The 15,551-nt window shown below is 31.7% G+C and overlaps 2 protein-coding genes across 2 annotated transcripts; one reads left to right on the top strand and one right to left on the bottom strand.

Moving 5' to 3' along the window:
- The first annotated feature begins 7,515 nt into the window (after positions 1-7,515).
- LOC123905845 (CBS domain-containing protein CBSX1, chloroplastic) lies at positions 7,516-11,571 on the top strand. Its single transcript, XM_045955602.1, has 8 exons — positions 7,516-7,870; positions 8,920-9,007; positions 9,088-9,152; positions 9,800-9,848; positions 10,043-10,095; positions 10,831-10,946; positions 11,041-11,098; positions 11,185-11,571. Exons 1-8 carry the CDS (start codon positions 7,697-7,699, stop codon positions 11,257-11,259), a joined length of 678 nt encoding a protein of 225 aa, XP_045811558.1. The 5' UTR covers positions 7,516-7,696; the 3' UTR covers positions 11,260-11,571.
- Positions 11,572-14,138: 2,567 nt separating this feature from the next.
- On the bottom strand, positions 14,139-15,272 carry LOC123905844 (ethylene-responsive transcription factor ERF010-like). Its single transcript, XM_045955601.1, has one exon. The coding sequence runs from the start codon at positions 15,053-15,055 to the stop codon at positions 14,513-14,515; it is 543 nt and encodes a 180-aa protein (XP_045811557.1). The 5' UTR covers positions 15,056-15,272; the 3' UTR covers positions 14,139-14,512.
- Between the last annotated feature and the right edge of the window lie 279 nt (positions 15,273-15,551).

Raw genomic sequence — 15,551 nt, 5'->3', positions numbered from 1 at the left:
GGTATGGATCTATGGCTTCATGTGTATTTTCTGTATATAGAATATAGCTATTTTCAACCATTGTGTTATTTGCACAATTTTAGAAATGGACCAACCAACACCTAGAGAATCCTATGAAATGATAATTATTCCCTTTTGTCATATCTTTGCTGCTTATTGTGTCTGCCTTTTTTATTTGACAAATATTATTATACATTTTTATTGACTTAGACAAATGTTAAATTATTAAACTTTTCGTATGATGTTAAAAATATTATCAAAATTAAATGATAAAGGCATAAAAATAATTTTAATAATGTTTTTGGATTCTTAAAGGCATCCCATGTTAAGGTTGGGATTTGATGATTCATAAGACACGAGGATGCAAGTTGTGAAATCTTTCAAATATCTACAAAACAAAACAAAACAGAGAATATGGATCCGGTTCGTATATGACCACAAGTTTGAGTGAACCTCATTTACATTAATTCAAATATGCTCATTAAAAAAGAAAAATATTAACTAGTATTTTTGAAGCACTAATTAAGGAAATAAATTGATAATATAATCTTAAAAATAATATATTTAATGTCTTAAATATATTTGGTTTTTGCTGGGTCATGAGGCGAGCTAGATCATCATTCATATTAGATCAAGAACAACAACATAAGTAAGTTGAATATTAAACCTTAATCTAAAATTTTAAGACATTAAATATATAAATGATCTCATTATAAAGTACTCAATTTTTACCTTTACAATTAGTGATGTGAGACTTCTAACCGCACATTTACTTCGCAACAATAATCAACATCTCTATGGTTGGCCTTGATACTTTGATTATATTTCTATTTTCCTATACTCATACTAAACAACATGAACTAATCTTGCAAAACATGCTATCGCAAATATTGAAGTAGGGTGCTAAAAGATAGATATTTTCTCTCTTGTCTATTCCTTTGTATTTTTCTAACATGGGCTCTATTGGGCCCTAGGAGTCTTTATTTTTTCTTCAAAAGAAGAGAAACCTACTCTTCATTACACTAGACGCCACGTTTACATTTACTTCCAAATAATTTATGTAGAAATATCTCACGTCGGCACCATATATGTCACGAGTCATCTTATATGGCCATATGGGATCATCATCACCATTGAAAGATTGATGCGAATCTAGGTTTCCTTGCTTGGGGTCCCATTTTGTAATATTTATTTCCACTACAAGACACAACTTTAATCATAAGTACCCTTTTCATTGGAACACATGGAGACTAGATTGTTGTTGGCTTTGTTTGAGTCATGAAGATATATGATATGTCTAATTCATTTGTTCATTCAAATTGATTTGCATAAAGCAACAATCAGTCCCCTAAATTTAAGCAACAATCAGTCCCCTAAATTTAATTCAGTTTGTGGAATATCACATTTTATATATAAAAATTGAGATTCAAATCTCACACACTTTACTTATTTGCCTTAAAACAACTTATAAGAAAACTATTTTGAAATTGTACATGTTTTCGGCATATGATGTTTCTTTCACTTTTTCTTCCCAATCAAACAATAGTATGGCCATTATTGGTAAAAATAAAATGCAAAAACCAGATTTTTTTTTTGAAGAAACTAAATTAGTCCACCCAAATTGACACCAGAGAATGAAAAACCAGAATTAATTTTTAGAAAATAAAATCTATTTAGTGATACAAATATTAAAATATATTTTGAGGTGATAAAACAAAAAACTGTATTTTTTTTTGCTTAAAAAAAAGTAGTAGTGGGCCAACTCAAATACAATGATCTCAGATATGTTTTCTCTTCCCACCCCCCGTGATTCTTTTATACCCCCTGAATTTCCAATTTTGCCCATGCGAAAAATTTCGGTTTATAGAAACCGAAGTTTTTTTTGCCTTGAAAACCGAAATTTACTCTGAATTTGTACTAGAAAAAATTCGGTTTCTGCGAACCGAAGTTTTTTGCAAGGGCAAAATCGGAATATTGGGGGGTATAAAAGAATCATGGGGGGTGGGGAGAGAAAACATCATGATCTCATTATGGATCTGGCTGGAAATATCGGCCCAACAGAGAAGTTCTTGAATTCTAAAGCCCATGTCTTTTCGACCAAGAAAAAGCCTATGTCCATTGTAATGATGGTTTCTCTCCCGACCCCCCTCATTTCTTTTCTACCCCCTGAATTTTCGTTTTTGCCCTTGGGGGTACTTCGGTTTATACGAACCGAATTTTTTTGTCATGCTAAAAAATTTCGGTTTATATAAACCGAAATATTGTGTTCCAAATTTTTTTCCAGCTTTCCTGCATAAATTCTGCATGAGACCCTCAATTTCCACAATTTATTTGAAATACTAAACGATGTCCGATTTGAGTAAATGACCACTCGTTTGAAAGCTTAGGGTGTCAAGAATACAAATATAATTTTTGTTTTGAGGGTTAACTATCCAATTGGTTCAGTTTGACGAAATAATGGGTACTGGTACAGAAACAGAGCATAAACTTTTCTCATACTATACTTAATGAAATTTAACAATTCCGGTGTCAATATATTAGTAAATTTTGTCTTCTTTACACTGGATAAAAAATTATTAGCATACGACTTATATTCAGAGAGCTATGATAAATTTACCACAGATATCTCTACAACATTTTGCAGAAACTTTTCTCAAACTTGTAGGTAGATTTTCTCATACTATACTTAATGAAATTTAATAATTCTGGTGTCAATCTTGTAGTAAATTTTGTCTTCTTTACACTGGATTAAAAATCATTAGCATATGACCTATATTCAGAGAGATATGATAAATTTACCACAGGTAGCTCTACACGAATTTTCACATAAAATTTCCTTCTTTTTGGGGGGTATATGTTATTTTGGTTTATATAAACCGAATTTTTTTTCCATGTTTAAAAACTTCGGTTTATATAAACCGAAGTTTTTTGGCAAAAAATTTTCATACCGCAAGGGGCAAAATGAGATTTTTGGAGGGTAGAAAAGAAATGAGGGGGGTCGGGAGAGAAAACTTCCATTGTAATAACTTGTGTAAGGAAGTTTACATATAATAAAAGGCTTGAGTTAACGAACTAAACAAGCGATAGTAGTACTCTTACAATCTAAAACTAAAAGAGCATGCAATATTACAATTAGAATTAATTAAAACCGGGGAAATAGGAGCATCAAATCCCTTTTCATGTACGATCCTCATTGGCTCAATTGTAAAAAAAAAAAGGTCTGGTGAGACACTCATTAGCATGATTCATTTTTAAAACAACTTGAAAAGTTTTAGCCTCAGCAGGCCTTACAAATTCGTTAAGCATCTGAATATTAAGCATCTGTTGATGTATCTATTATTCAAAGAAAAGATAATGAATACAACATTTTACAGTGCTGCTGCAAATTCTTGCTTCTTGCCAAGCACTTTTGCAACATAATAAGTAGTTTGAGAAACAGCAAGGTGAAATAAATTCATTTAACATCTTAAGATTCATCTATCCATGGGAATTTCCCACTTCCCAGCATTGAGGTAATGAGATCCAATTAAGGGGTTGACCTCTCCAACAAATGCAAACATAAGGATAGAAGGATATGCCTTTCCAACTTTAGACTATTTCCCCATATGCGGAACGGACTTAAGGTAGAAGAATGCATAAAGAATTCAGGTTCAAACTACATATCATTACATATAGGCATAGTTGGCCTGAATCAAAATTTAGAGAGCAATTGCTGGTTCAAATTTTCATAAGAGTTCACTCACATACACAAATATCAAAATGAAAACACAGATTTAAGGCCATGGCAATAAAGAAGCACCACACAGTCCCTTTCTAGTCTCTCCAACAAAGCATATTTTAGAGATCTATATAGGCTATAACAAAACACTTTTCATAATGGAAGTATAGGATAATAGGTTAAAACAGGTGCAAAGTTTGAAACATATCAAACATGGTGCCATTTACCCTCAAAGAGTAAGTAATTAAAATGTGAACAACTACTTCTAATACAAAACTCTCATAAGGTAAGATAGGATGATACAAAACTCTCATTACTAGAAATCCAATTTTCAAAAGGCTAAATATTTGGCAGAGAGAAAATATGTGGATATTTTGAAGGAAAAAAAGGTTACATATTTGCTAAAATTAATATTCTAGAAAACATCACAATAATATATTTAGTTCAATTCATAATGCAATGTGCAAGATTACAAACTATTTAAAATGTACAATGACAGGCTCTAACTAAAAAAAGCAAGTGAAATCAAAACATCAACTAACAATGATCTATAAAGTCATAATAAATTGTAAACAACTAGCTTGAGTTTCGAACTTATCAAGTCACGAAAACCAAATAGCACTTGATCATCGTCAGAGATATACACAAACACAGTCATTGGATAGGTATGTTGATTTTCCACATAAGGAACGTTCTATAATTTGCGAAGTTGCTTCTTTGCAAATTTAGGATCATCGGAAATTAGAGATTTCCAGGATTTGCATATGCAGCGGAGTTGCAGGAGTATCTTCACTGGTAACCTACACAGGTTTTCTTCTTCCACAAGTTCCATAGGAAGTGACGTCGGTGATGTTATGGTTCCGGTGGAGCCCTTGTTGCCTGGCGCCATTCTAACAATTGGAGAAGATGACAGATTTTTATATCATGTGAATATTTTTTTATATCGTATGATATGAATATGATGGATGACACTATATATGGGATGTTTTCTCTTCCCACCCCGTTAATCTTTTATCCCTGAATTTCCAATTTTGTCCTTGAAAAAACATCGGTTTGTAGAAACTGAAGTTTTTTTTTGCCTTGAAAACAAATTTCGATTTCTAAAAACCGAAATTTACTCTGGATTTGCACTAGTAAAAATTCGGTTTCTGCGAATCGAATTTTTCTGTAAGGGCAAAATTGGAATATTAGGGGTATAAAAGATTCACGGGAGGTGGGAAGAGAAAACATCTTTATATGGTAGAGTAGACTAGTTATGAAAAACAGGGTTTGTATAAAAAAAAAAATTTATTGTAAGGTTTGGGCTTTAAATGTAATCTAATAAAATAGGAGATTTTCTTTTGCAACAAGAAAAATCGGTTTATATGAACCGAAATATACGACGCTCGGTTTTTAGAAACCGAATAACCTTGCTATTGTTCGGAAGCTTCTTTCTCTCCCTTTCATCTTTCTCATCCAAAAAGCTTCTTCAATTCGCGTTCCTGGCGGAAGAAGAATCGTTCTCATCACTTTGTTTTTCGTGATGTTTCTCACACCACCGTGTGAAAGCGAGAATCGTTCGAACTCACAATCACAATCACAACAACTTTCGCTCAATTGATTTAAAGGAGATGTGCAGCTATTTCATCTCTCGGATCACTCATCACCGCCGCCGTCATTCTGCCGATTTCAGATAAATTAGGGATGAGCAAAAGGTAAACTTCAGTATGTAGAAACCAAAAAATACAAACTTCGGTTTATAAAAACTGAAAAACCAGATCTCGTCAATTGGACCGGGACTCGGCTTAGCGACGGTCATATGTAAGCCTACTCTTCACTCAATTTATGTCAATTTGAGATTATGCTTATTTGTTTACTTCAAGCCCCTCGACAATTAAAGCAACAACGCAGAAATAATACAGGGAAAAAGGTAAACTTCGGTTTGTAGAAACCGAACAATACAAACATCGGTTCACTACTAGAAAAAAATGAAACTGGGACGGAAATTTGTGACGGAATTAAAATCTGTCCCAAAATAATTAAATGGGGACGGAATTTGCGACACATTTCTGTCACAACTGTTTTTTAAAATGATTATTTATTTGCTTGGGACAGAATGAATATTCTGTCTCAATATTGAGATGAATTGATTTTTCTGTCACAAACTTGGGACAGAGTTTGTATTTCCGTCTCATCTTATTCTAAAAATTTAGTGAAAATAAGGAGGGGAAACTAGCGCCATTTGTTCAGTCAAACAAAAATAGTTATTATATATTATATTTATATATAAAATAAATATTTTTGGGTATGCTATAATTTTTTTTTATAATGCTATAAAATAAATTTAACTCTAATAATATAAAAAAGAAATCTAAAACCTCTATTAAAAAAAATCTAAAATATATTAGGTAATTTTATTATTTTTCAATTTTGTAGAAACCTCTATTAACATCGGTTGTTTGTAGAAACCAAATTACCCCGAAGAGCAAACAAGTCAGTTTGGGGGTATAAAAAAAAGGCAGGGTCCGGAGAGAAATTATCGATGTCTGGACTAAGCAAAATCAAGTCATCAACAACTTCAGATTTCTGGCCTAAAATATCTTCTTAAGCGCAACTCCCTTTCGACACAAGAAGAGAGAACTAATAGGACTCAAGTAGTTAAATTAAGGCTTGGTATAATTAAGCTATAAATTAGTTTATATATAGTTGAAAAATTAGTAGAATGAAATTAAAGTATTTGACAAATTTATTTATTGTAATTATAAAATGACATAAAAGTACATGATTAGTGTATAGAATCAAACTCAAAATAAAATTAACTAAATGAGTCAAATTGAATATACCTGATTATATATTAGCAAAAAAAGTCCAAAACTTTCTTTCTAATTTATACTTCATTCAAACAACTAAAAAAAAAAATCTTATATTTTACTTTTCACATTAATTTTTCCTTTCTTTCCTTCACCTTTTTTGGTTGATCAAACATAACATACTATAGTACTAAAATGAAGTGAAAAAACTAATTTTGTTGGTAGAAAGTAACGACATCATATTATATATATATATATATATATATATATATATATATATATATACATGTAAAAGTTAATATCCAAATTTTAAACATTTTTTATACTCATCTTAAAAGTAAAATTCTAACGAGTATATATCTATTATTAATATATTAAAATTGATTACCACCAAAATTACTAATTTATCTTTAGTACTTTTAATTACGTTGCAAGTTTTATATTTTTCGTTATAATTTCACTAAAAAATAAAATAAAAAATATAGAAACAACATAAGATAAATACAAAAAATATAATAGAAAGAATAAGATAAGTACAAAAAAAAAATTATATAGGAATCTATGCATAAAAATAGGAAAAAAAAATAAAAAAATTATAGAGAGTTTAGTCAAAAAAAATAAATTATCGAAAAAATATAGAAAAATAAGCTGAATACAGAAAAATAGAAATATAGAAATAGAAACATAAACAATAACTATATTAAAAAAAAATGAAACATAAACAATATTTTTCATCAAAAATAAAATAAATAATATTACTACCAAATTTATAATTACTACTAACTATTAATAACAATAAAATAAATACGAGATCATTATTTGTCATTGAAACATAAAATAAAAAATTGAATAAATAATTTTCATTTATATCTAAAAATATTTTATTTTAAATAAATTTTTTACATTAAGATAATAGTAATCTTAAATATCGACCTAAATTGTTTAAACTAATTTTTAAAAAAAGAAAGGAAAGAAATAAAGAAAGAAAGATAAGAAATGAAGTGGAAATGTGAGTCGGTTTATAGTTACGGTGTTGTTGTCTTTTGTCGTGCAAAGACAGAAGCAAGCAAGTGGAGTAAGCTTGCAATTGCAACAACAATATCTGCACAATTACAGATTTCTCTCTCAACTCCTTCAAATTCCCCAAAACCCCCGAGTCCATACTGAGTCAAATCGCAATCCAATTATTATGGACTCGGTCACTCTCCCTTTCTCTGCACTCTCTTCCGCCACTCACCGTCCAATTTTCATTCCACGCGCCACTGTCGGTTTCCGCTGCTTCCACAGCTCCGTTCATCTTCCAACTACTCTTCGTGGTTCCCCTCTCTTCGCCGCCAATACACTCACCGCTAATTCCGTGCCGGTATGTGTTAGGATTTGAAATATACTTAGTTTGATTATTATGGATTAGATTTAGTATCCAATTTTATTATGCTCACTTGCTCAGCAATTTATTGAAAAAAGATTGGGAAATTTGTTTAGTTGAGCTTTTGAATTTGATTATAAAGAAACTTTATTATATTGTTGCTTATTGAAGAGGTAGAGTGTTTTTGCCAAAATGGTTGAAATGCTGCACCTTCAAAGGTAACTAACTTGTATTAGGGAATTATATTGATTGATTGTTCAGACTTAGGAGGAGTTATTTATTTGTTTCCCCTAATATGAAGAATTAGGTTTTGTTTCCCCTAACTTATGATCATACTAGATGTACTCCGGTAATAGTTGGTAATAGTTTTTTACTAGCTTATAACATTTTCTGAGATGTTACGTCAAGTAGCGTAACCGTGTAACCGTTTGAGCTTATAGTATATCATTTCCCCGCCCCCGTTCATTTTTACCCTTGTTATCTTGATTGAAAAAATATTAAAATACTTTTTAATGTCATTTTATATGTATAAGTTAGTTCAATCGCTACTTTTACCAACCATTTCAAATTTAACCTACTAGTTCAATCGCTACTTTTACCGATCATTTCAAATTCAGTCTACTAGTTTATCTGCTAAATGCTACTAGTGTAAGTTATCTACTACTTGCTAGCTTATTCACCATCGGATACTTTTTACCAAACAAAGCCATAGTAATTGAAGAGTGATGTAGAGTCAGAAAACAATGTCAATTTACATCTGCTTCTTTCTGTCAAGAGTCCCACATTGGATGAGAGATGACATGAGGATATGTTTATAGGTGAGGGTAATCCTTCCTTACCTTACAAACTGGTTTTGTAGGGTTGAGTTAGGCCCAACCAAAACTCTAACTTTCAAATAGAGGAAGGTCCCATTTGCAGTAACAAAATTCAAGACCAATTTCATTTCTTATTATTTATATTTATATTTATATTTTGGGTCTACTGTGGTCATGTGCTAATGTAATAACTCTAGTATGACATATCATGTGTTTTAACATAATGTGCAGCCAAAAAATGGAGTGTACACTGTCGGTGACTTTATGACAAAGAAAGATGAGTTACAAGTAGTGAAGCCCACAACAACTGTGGATGAAGGTATATACCTTGTTGGTGGTTAGTTTGTTGGTGGGCATTAGATTCTATATTTAAATTTCTAACATGTTATTTTGCAACAGCTTTGGAATCTCTTGTTGAACACAGAATAACCGGTTTTCCGGTGATTGATGATAACTGGAAGCTAGTAAGTTATGCCTACCCATTTTCTCTAGTACTATATTTATTGATAAAACTTGTGCTTTTTCGTATTCATTTGGTCTTAAATATATAAATACACTTTATGAGCATTTGTCAAACAAATCATAAATGAAATAAGGTTATGACTTGTACATGTAATTATTAAATCTTGTGATGGTGGGAGCCTCTTACATTAGACAGCCTAACTTTTTCCTTGTTTGAAATCTGGTGTCCTTTAATTCATTCCTTTATTGTCAAAACACCTGCTATATTACGCCGCTTTGAATTTTTAACAAAGGAAAAATTTCAAGACCTTCTAATTCTGATTTGAGTAAGAAGATACCATTTTAAGAAACCGTCAATGTGAAAACAAAACTTCATTACATGAAGTGTCGCTGGATAAGATTCAGTTGCAGCTGATTTTAATGAATCAGAAGATTGTCTATGTATACATCTTGTTTTATTAACTACAGTATTTATTTAACATAATCATAGAGAGCTAATTTTAACCTTTGAATGTCTTCATAATGCTTTGGCTTAGTTCGGACTATTCTTCATTTATACTACAAACATATTTAATACAGTTAATTCAGCTTAAAATTGCAGTATTATTTGTCATGGATTTTTTTTCTAAGTGTTCTTTATGCTTTGCAGGTTGGCGTTGTTTCAGATTACGACTTATTAGCACTGGACTCTATTTCAGGTAATTTGATCTTTTTCTAAAAAAAAATGATCTGCTCTCATTTGTTGCAAGCTTGAATTTTACCACATTCGGAAACTTGTAGCATTTTCATTTCAGAGTGAGGATATACTATGAACTTTTTTGGCATTTTTTATCTGTTTCTATTCCCAAGTTTGGGTTCTAAGCTGAAATAAAATGCGCAATGCTGGTTTCAGGTCATGGGCGAACAGATAACAGCATGTTTCCAGAAGTTGACAGTACTTGGAAGGTATGTTAAAGCTTTTTTCACTTTTATCTAATTTATATTTACTAGTATTGTATTTTGGTATTTTCTGGACTTCCTCGCATATTCACATTTAGGAACCAAAACTATGTTTTCAATACTTAATGTTACCCAACAAGTGGAGTTTTACTAAGCTGATGTTTTGGTAGTCAGACCTATAATACACTAACATACTACAAAACTGGCTATATCAAAGATCCTACAAAACTGGCTATCGGGTCAATCAAAATTCTAAGATATTATTAGGCCTATCAAAGATCCGTTGAGCAACCTGCTATCGGGTCACTCATGTCACGCTCCAGCTGTCCACTCCTGGACACGAGGGCCGTGTGTTGAGGAGTCCCAAGACAGATTATTCTAAACCATCTACTGCTGATGTAGGCGTGTCACTTTTCCCCATGTTTTCCTCATTTGCATGGATTTAATTTGGAACAATCTCAAACCGACTCTTCATTAACTACGGGCGGAAAGGAAAACAATAATTGAATGCTCACCAAACAAGCATGCATGTTGCGTCAAAAAAAAAAAAAACACGTATGTTGATATAAAACATGCCATAGAGTTCAATACAGACAAACCCTTTTCCTTTTAAATGTTCATGTTTCATAGATGGTAATGTTTGCATTAAACTAGATTTTCTGCATTGGTTGTAGCTATTCTAATAACTAATTAATTCAAGTTCTTAAAGCTTAATTTCACTAATATCACGGTGTCTTGCAGACTTTCAACGAGGTTCAAAGACTACTGAGTAAGACCAACGGGAAGGTGATTGGTGAATTAATGACCGCTGCCCCTATGGTCGTTCGCGAGACCACCAATCTCGAGGATGCTGCTAGGTTCTTCTATCCTTTTCCTTAGTATCTGTTCATTACGAAAACATGTTCTATTTTTATTTTGTTAAGCTGACCTTCGCCAAATGTCATTCTTCAGATTGTTGCTGGAAACAAAATTTCGACGACTTCCAGTTGTAGATGCCGAGGGTAGATTGGTATAGACTCCGTTCTATTGTTATTGTTAATTTTTTTCTTCTTGTTTCATGTTTGTAATGGTGAATGTTTTTAATGTGATATGAAGGTTGGGATTATCACAAGAGGAAATGTTGTAAGAGCTGCACTTCAAATGAAACGAGACAACGAAAAGAAAGCATGATAGAGATTTAGAAGATGATTTTGTTGATTTCAAGCAATGATTCAATTGAAGTGTTCACACAAGCTTTGCTTGAATTAGAATTAAAATTTTGGCTTAGGCATGTATATCTTATATTATTATATTGTTTTGCTATTACAGGAATATTTGTCATCAACAATAATAAGTTTGAAAGTGACAATTAATTATTATTCCCAATGTTCACATTGTGATTGTAGTAATTGATAAGGAACACCATGGTGATAATGATGTTGAAATGTGAATTTGTTGTATATTAATCATATTCCACGGACTAAGAATAACTTGAGACGCAAATATCAAACGGCGTTAATATCTATTTAGAAAAAGAACTAAATCTTTTATGTGGTTTAGCTTAAACGATGATATGTCTTGGGCTCTTGGCCCATCACATTCAAGGTTGAGACTTGAGAGTAACACTAGATAGGGGATGTAATTTATTTGGTGAGTACTCTTTTCTTCTGTGTTATTCACACATGCAAAATATGTTATGGAAGAAATTTTTCGGTAAGATTTTATATTAGATGATATTTTTTAACAGGATGCTGGGATTATGAACAATTCAGAAGGAACAAAATTACTGATTTATTTTATTTTTTTGGTTTACAATTGACAATGAGGATCGGATCTATGATCTTATGCATACTATATAAATTTCTCATCAGTAGATCAAATCTAGTGGCTTTACTAATTTATTTTAGGCAAAATTACACTGCATGTCCTTTATCTTATTTTTTTGTAACACTTTGGTCCTTTATCTTTTTTTTGTAACACTTTGGTTCTTTATCTTTTTTTTTGTAACACTTTGATCCTTTATTATTTTTTATTTGTAACATTTAGGTCCTTTATTTTTTATAAATAAATAAGATAAGGACCAAAGTGTTACAAAAAAAAAGGACTAAAATGTTACAAATAAAAAAGATAAAAGATCAAAGTGTTACAAATAAAAGATAAAGGACCAAAATGTTACAAAAAAATAAGATAAAGGACCTGCAGTGTAATTTTTAATAAGATAAAATGTTACAAATATTTTACCGACTAAATGATTGATTTATTACTAAAACACTTTAAAGGATATAATAACCGTATTAAAAACGTAATCTCTCTGTCTCGTGAGTTTAGTTCAGTTGGTAGGAACATCACACTATATAGAGTCGGGGTTCGAACTCCGAACATTCTACTTATTTATCTTTAAGTGGAATTTCATATGTAGTGAATAATATTGACCAGATTATTTGAATTTAGGATACTAAAATAGATTCCTTTTGTATTTTCTAATACTCTCAAGTTTCACCCTTCAAAAGTTCTTCGTTTGCTACCTAATTTGACCATTCATGTTACTGAAAAAAAATAACTTCTTGACAAACGAGCTTTCGTTTCTTGTCTATTTCACCAAGTTTTCATTTGACATTTGTCTTTTACTGCTATATCCTTGCATTTTCTGTAATTTTTTTGTTCTCTATCATTTGTCATATTCATTCACCTATGAATCTTTGATCATATAGTATTAACGTGGAGATTAACTTTTCATGAATCAATTAATTTAACTAAATAATGCCACACTTACGTCAAACTCGATGTAATCCACAGTTACCACCACAACTTAAAAATCATTAATATCTCTAATCCTCCGCAAATGATGGATTAATCCTATTCTTAGCTACAAACATAGAAGGGCTCAAGATACATAATCCTATTCCTAGCATGAACCAACCAAATATTATTTATGGGATACAGCTCATATGAGACTAAAATAAAAAATTATATTTATTGATCAAATTGAAGAGTTGTAATTTTGCCTTCACATGGAGACATATATATCTTCGTATAATTTTCTCTTCTTTTTATGTATTTTTCATTTTATTATATAGTTTCTATATAATTGTTGTTTTTATCACAAGTATCTGTTCCACTACACTGCTTAATCTGGTTCGGACGTTAGTTCTAGCATCGAGTGGTTTCAGCCCTTTCAATTACAGTTGCAAGCAATCAAATTGTAATTCTTTCTACCAAACCCAGCGTCAATCACCAGTAGACCAACTAATTATTTGTTTGCATTTTTCATTTTATTATATAGTTTTGGATGATATAATTGTTGTGTGAGATTGACTAAAAAATGAGTCTTAAACGACAAAACCGATTAAACCGACCCCATCATCAATCGTTATCAAAACAGAAGAAATTAGCAGTGGACAGAGCATTTTCGTTACTGGCCCATTCCATTTCCTCTTCACAAATACTATACTATACTACAATAATCACAAATGGAAAATAGTGAAGAACCAGAAAAATACCTAACTCTAAATCTTATCACTTTTTTAGTACTTATTATTACTTTAGTGGTTAGCATGGCTCACTCTCTCCTTTGCACCCAACTACTTGGCAACGTAGGCCACTCTCATGTCCCTACTCTTTTCTTTCCCTACCAAATTAGAGACTAATCCTTCCAAATTCACACTATTTTACATGCATCAATCGAGCATCAAACATGGTTCACTTATCTACGAATTGTGTCGCACTATTTTGATTAAACACTCTAATACTATGTATAGATAAATTTCAAACATGATTTAGTTATACACTATTAACATGTGTCTCTATTTGTGACAAATCCCTACCCCATTTCTTTCTCATCATTCTTATTACCATCATCAAAAGAATCACCTCACTCATAATAAACCCATGTTCCAAAATTCATAATTTCAACCGAATTTAATATAAAATACTAGTAAATAAAAAGTTTTGTTTCCAACAAAATCATAATCAGAATCAAAACAAGATAACATGAAGATAAGAAAATTAATCAATATAGCCCAACACAAGAGATAAGTTAAGTAAAGTGAAGGAAAAAACCATTCCAAAGATAGAAATAAAAACAAAGAAACATTAAGTTTCTCTTGATTACTACCAACTAATCATAATAATAATCATAATTAATTTACATTTAACATCTTTACAATGCCAAAATTTCTTCTGTAAAATCTTAAATAAAAAAAGTACCCAATAGAAAAAAAAGTAAAAAAAAAATAAAAATAAAAAAAGAAAAGAAAAACAGTACTCTAATCCACACCACCCACCGACCAAACTCCAAAGGCTTCATCAACAACAACACTTTTTGCTTCAGCCGTCACAAAACCTCCACGGCGCACGTTAGCAACCACCCCAAAACGCGAAGAAAAAGAAGAAGAATCACTTTTTTTTTTTTTCGATTCTTCTTCTCACAATTTTCTTTCTCAACTCAATTAACTTCCCATTCACAATCTGAACTCTCCGGTTCAGGAATCTTATTCAAATCAACCCGCTCCGCAAAATCACCAGAACCACCACCACCACCACCGTTAAGTAACTCCGGCGGCGGCGGAGTAACACGGTGGTTATGATTATGATGATTATGGTGATGATGATGGTGAAGAGTGGCTTGAAGAGCATCAACCCTAGCACCAACTTCAGTAGCTTTTTTACGAATCGAAGCAGCAGATAAATCACAAGAAACAACAGAGTTGTTGTTGTTGTTTTCACCGGCGAGTAATTCAGGGAAATTAAGACGAGCAGAAGGACCACGGAGATAGAAAACGGCGGTGTCATAAGCTCTAGCGGCGGCGATAGGTGTAGAATATGAACCTAACCAAATACGAGAACGTTTATTTGGTTCTCGTATTTCAGCTACCCATTTACCCCACTTTCTCATACGAATTCCTTTGTATCTTCTCTCTGCTCCACCGTCAACAACGACACCACCGTTTCTCTTTCTCTCTCCACCGCCTTTTCCTCCACCTTCCATCTCTCTCTCTCTAGGTTGTTGTTAAGTTTGTTAGTTAAAGAGAGAGAGAGTGAATCTTCATGAAAACTGAAAAATATAACGAGTAAAAGACACGGGGTTATGTAAATAACTATGTTAACGAGTTTTTAGGTTAGAGAGAGAAAGAGTTTCTAGAGAGAGAGAGTTTGTTGTTCTCTCCCACTAGAGTTTGTCATCTGGGTAAGGTTACACGTTGGTTTGGATTGTGTTTTAAAGCACAAAATCCTTTTATATATTTTTTAATAATATAATATAATATAATATTGAACAAGATAATCACTATGTTTTTTATATTTTTTGTTTAGGGATTTTTAATTAATTCACCGACAAAATTACTCGACCCTTTTTTTCGGAGTAAGAAAACAAAATATCCTGTTTATGTTTATTACTTTTCCCTTTTTTTCGTACTACTCCGGTCTTTAATGGGTTACGCTTATAAATGTTTTAAAAATCTAGTACTATTTTTTTTTTATACCAA

This window comes from Trifolium pratense, linkage group LG2 (assembly GCF_020283565.1).
Source record: "Trifolium pratense cultivar HEN17-A07 linkage group LG2, ARS_RC_1.1, whole genome shotgun sequence".
NCBI lineage: Eukaryota > Viridiplantae > Streptophyta > Magnoliopsida > Fabales > Fabaceae > Trifolium > Trifolium pratense.
This window is presented reverse-complemented; position numbering and strand designations above follow the sequence as displayed.

Bases quoted from the DNA above. Each gene is read 5' to 3' on its own strand.
- LOC123905845 (XM_045955602.1), top strand. From the start codon at position 7,697: ATGGACTCGGTCACTCTCCCTTTCTCTGCACTCTCTTCCGCCACTCAC. The intron at 10,096-10,830 runs GTATGTTAAAGC...GGTGTCTTGCAG, and splicing joins AAGTTGACAGTACTTGGAAG to ACTTTCAACGAGGTTCAAAG. The intron at 11,099-11,184 runs GTATAGACTCCG...TGTGATATGAAG, and splicing joins TAGATGCCGAGGGTAGATTG to GTTGGGATTATCACAAGAGG.
- LOC123905844 (XM_045955601.1), bottom strand. From the start codon at position 15,055: ATGGAAGGTGGAGGAAAAGGCGGTGGAGAGAGAAAGAGAAACGGTGGT.